Consider the following 3238-nt stretch of genomic DNA (forward strand, 5'->3'; position numbering starts at 1 on the left):
GATCATCAATTTCGTGTTGTGTTTTGCGCTTGTCAAATTTTGGCATCGTTGCCAGGGATTGGAAATCAATAGTGTTCAAATTAGTTTTTGGTGCTAATTCAGGAATCAATTTTATTTTATTCTTCACCGTTTATCTCTTTTGTGTGCAGGCAACATGCTAAGTTCTATGTGTATGACTCGGTCTTCTTCAAAAGAAGTTATTCCATATGATCCAGAGGTGGAAAAGCATCTACGATAGATGAGAAAAGAGAAAGAACTCACAGGAAAACTCTTGGGCAATCTTCAACCCAAGAGAACATGGCTAAAAACTGCGAGGAGGTAGTTGATTTGGCTGCACAGGAAGCAGTCCAATAGGAAGCAGCCGCACGGGCAGCTGTTGAGGTAGCTCTCAGAGCTGATGAGACAGTTGAAAAGGATAGAGGATGGAGATTCAACCTAAACCGACCTCTGGTTGAAGACGAATTTGAAAATAATATGGCCGAACCTGGACGATCACTAGGAAACTACGCCAGGCCAGTCTACAACCAAGGAGTATCAAGTGTGCGACGTCCTCCGATCGCAACGAATAATTTTGAGATCAAGCAAGGGCTATTTAGGCCATTCAGAACAATTGTGTCTTTCGAGGCAAACCCAACGAAGATCCAAATACTCATTTGATGGATTTTGACGAGATTATGAATACATTCCAGCACAACAGGGTATCGAAAGATGCTATCTACTTAAGGACTTTTCCTTTTTCACATAGGGAAGATGCTAAGCACTGGTTGCGGAGTTTGTTGACTGGGTCAATTCAAACTTGGGAAGACATGACAAAGAAGTTCCTTGAAAAATTTCAGCTGCAAAAATAGGGAAACTTTGAAGAGAGATCCACAACTTCGAGCAAAAAGATACAGAAACGGTGTTTGAAGCATATGAAAGATTTAAGGATATTGTGAGAAGATGTCTGCATGATGGAGTAGACTTAAGGATGTAACTCCAAGATTTCTAGGATGGGCCGACACCCTCTGGCAGGAGGACATTAAACAACGCAGTTGGAGGTCCTCTTACGAAGAAGAATCCTAAGGAGATTGTTGCAATTCTAAATGAATTATCTGAATATGCAAATTAATGGCCTGTGGATGATAATGAGAGAAGGAAAAAGGTCAAGGTACATCAAGTGGATTCTAACACATCAGTGCAAGACATCTAGACACCATGGCCAGAGATATAAGAATGTTAACTTTAGCCAAGGTCCAGAGCCAGTTATCCTCAGTTAGTGATTTTTGTGGAATGGGTCATCCAGCGCATGAGTGTCAGGCCTTGACTAAAGATGAAGTAGTATATGCTGTGGGGAGTTTTGACAGAGGCAACTACCAAAGTGGAAATAATTTTAACTCCATGGGGTAGAGGCACCCTGGTTTTTCTTGGAGTTCAAACACGTGGTAGTGCGAATTCATGGCAATAGAATAATTCCAGATCCCAGGGACAGGGAGCTCCAAGTCTTCTCAATCAGTAGAGGCAGTAATATCAGCCTCCACGGTCCAATTAGTCAAGCATAGAAGATCTGATGAAGGCCTTTATTATTAAGACAGATGAGAGGCTTGAAACTCATGGCACAGCTATCCGAGAACAGGGCACAACCATTCGAATCTTGCAAAGACAGGTGGGGAAACTTGCTAATCTATTGTCTGAGAGGGTTCTAGGAACTCTCTCTGCTGATACTGAAAGAAATCCAAAAGAGACAATAAATGTGGTGTCTTTGAGGAGTGGGCACGTAGTGAGGGACCCCACGGCAACACAAAAGGATGAGTTGATTGAAGGACGGGTAGAGATTATGGAGGAGCAGAAAAATAGCAACATTCAAGAAGGTGAAGTAATGGTAGATGATGGTCTGAAGAAGAAGGGGAAGACTAGAGCTCAAAAGAAGAAGAAAGATGGGAGTGCAATAAATGAGGAGACTGAAGAGAGTAAATATATACATGCTTTACCTTTCCCTCAGAAGCAGAGAAGAGAGAAGTTGGACAAACAATTTGGGCGTTTCCTAGATGTACTCAAGCAGGTGCATGTTAATCTACCATTCGCGAAGGTGCTCTCTTAGATGCCAGCTTATGCTAAGCTCTTGAAAGAGATATTGTCCAATAAGTGGAAAGTGGAAGAGATATCGATTGTCAAGCTCACAGAGCACTGTAGTGCCATTCTGCAAAATAAGTTCCCTCAAAAGTGTGGAGATCCCGGGAGTTTTACTATACCTTGCTCTTTAGGAAGTACTACGTTTGAGAAATCTTTGTGTGATTCGGGTGCTTCTATTAATCTTGTGACTTTGTCTATTTTTAGAAAATTGGAGAGAGAGACTGGAGAAATCATATCGACAACTATGGCTTTGCAGCTGGTGGATGAGACCACAATCATACTTGAAGGAAAAGTGGAAGATGTCGTGGATAAATTTGTGTTCCTTGTGGACTTCATTGTGTTGAACATGGAAGAGAATAGGGAGGTCTCTCTGATTTTAAGGAGACCCTTCTTGGCTATTGGCAGAGGTATTCTGGACATTTAGAAAAGGCAACTCATGTTTAGAGTGGGAGAAGAAAGGATGGTCTTCAAGATAGAATGAGCAATAGGGGACCTAAAAGAGCGAGCTGGAGAGAATAAGCATGATAAGTGTAGGGTGTACCCAAAGAAGGCAGAAAAGAAACTTTCGGCATGGATGTGTGCACTGGGTCGGGCGTGCAAAAGATAATCCGACTTCAATTTAGACCCTGACTAGATGACTCGGGGAAGTTCCCTTTACCTCTAGCCTTTATTTATGTGTCATAGGGGACAGACACAATTTGAAGTGTGAGGTGGGGGATGTAAATATGTACATGTGTGTTTGTTTTCTTTTTTTTTTGTTTGAAAAAAATAAATTTGACTTCTCCCGGCGATGGATTGCCTCGACTGTCTTCTTGAGGGATCAAAGTCGAAAAAAAAATATTTTGTTTTGCTTAGGAAGTGTAACAATTCTCCCTTGATTTTTTTTTTTGCGCCGCGGTTCTTTTCCAAGGGCTTTGCTTGAACCGGTTGTAGTTAATTTTCTTTTTGTAGTTAATTTTCTTTTGTTAGGAATAGGGAAGTCATGTGTCGTGGTGTTACATGGAGATAACTGTTCTTAACTTTGTTGTGCCTTGAGAGTAGTGAGTGGCTTAGTCGTGACGCCTAGGCTCAGTTCTTGACTCTTGGATAAGTGCCTGAAATTGTTTGAGTTTGATGTTGCCTAACTGCT

The 3238-nt window shown here is 41.6% G+C and overlaps 1 protein-coding gene across 1 annotated transcript; it reads left to right on the top strand.

Moving 5' to 3' along the window:
* Positions 1–2077: 2077 nt before the first annotated feature.
* On the top strand, positions 2078–2533 carry LOC109207665. The gene has a single exon (XM_019370630.1). The coding sequence runs from the start codon at positions 2078–2080 to the stop codon at positions 2531–2533; it is 456 nt and encodes a 151-aa protein (XP_019226175.1).
* Positions 2534–3238: the final 705 nt, after the last annotated feature.

The sequence above is a fragment of the Nicotiana attenuata genome, unplaced genomic scaffold, assembly GCF_001879085.1.
Source record: "Nicotiana attenuata strain UT unplaced genomic scaffold, NIATTr2, whole genome shotgun sequence".
NCBI lineage: Eukaryota > Viridiplantae > Streptophyta > Magnoliopsida > Solanales > Solanaceae > Nicotiana > Nicotiana attenuata.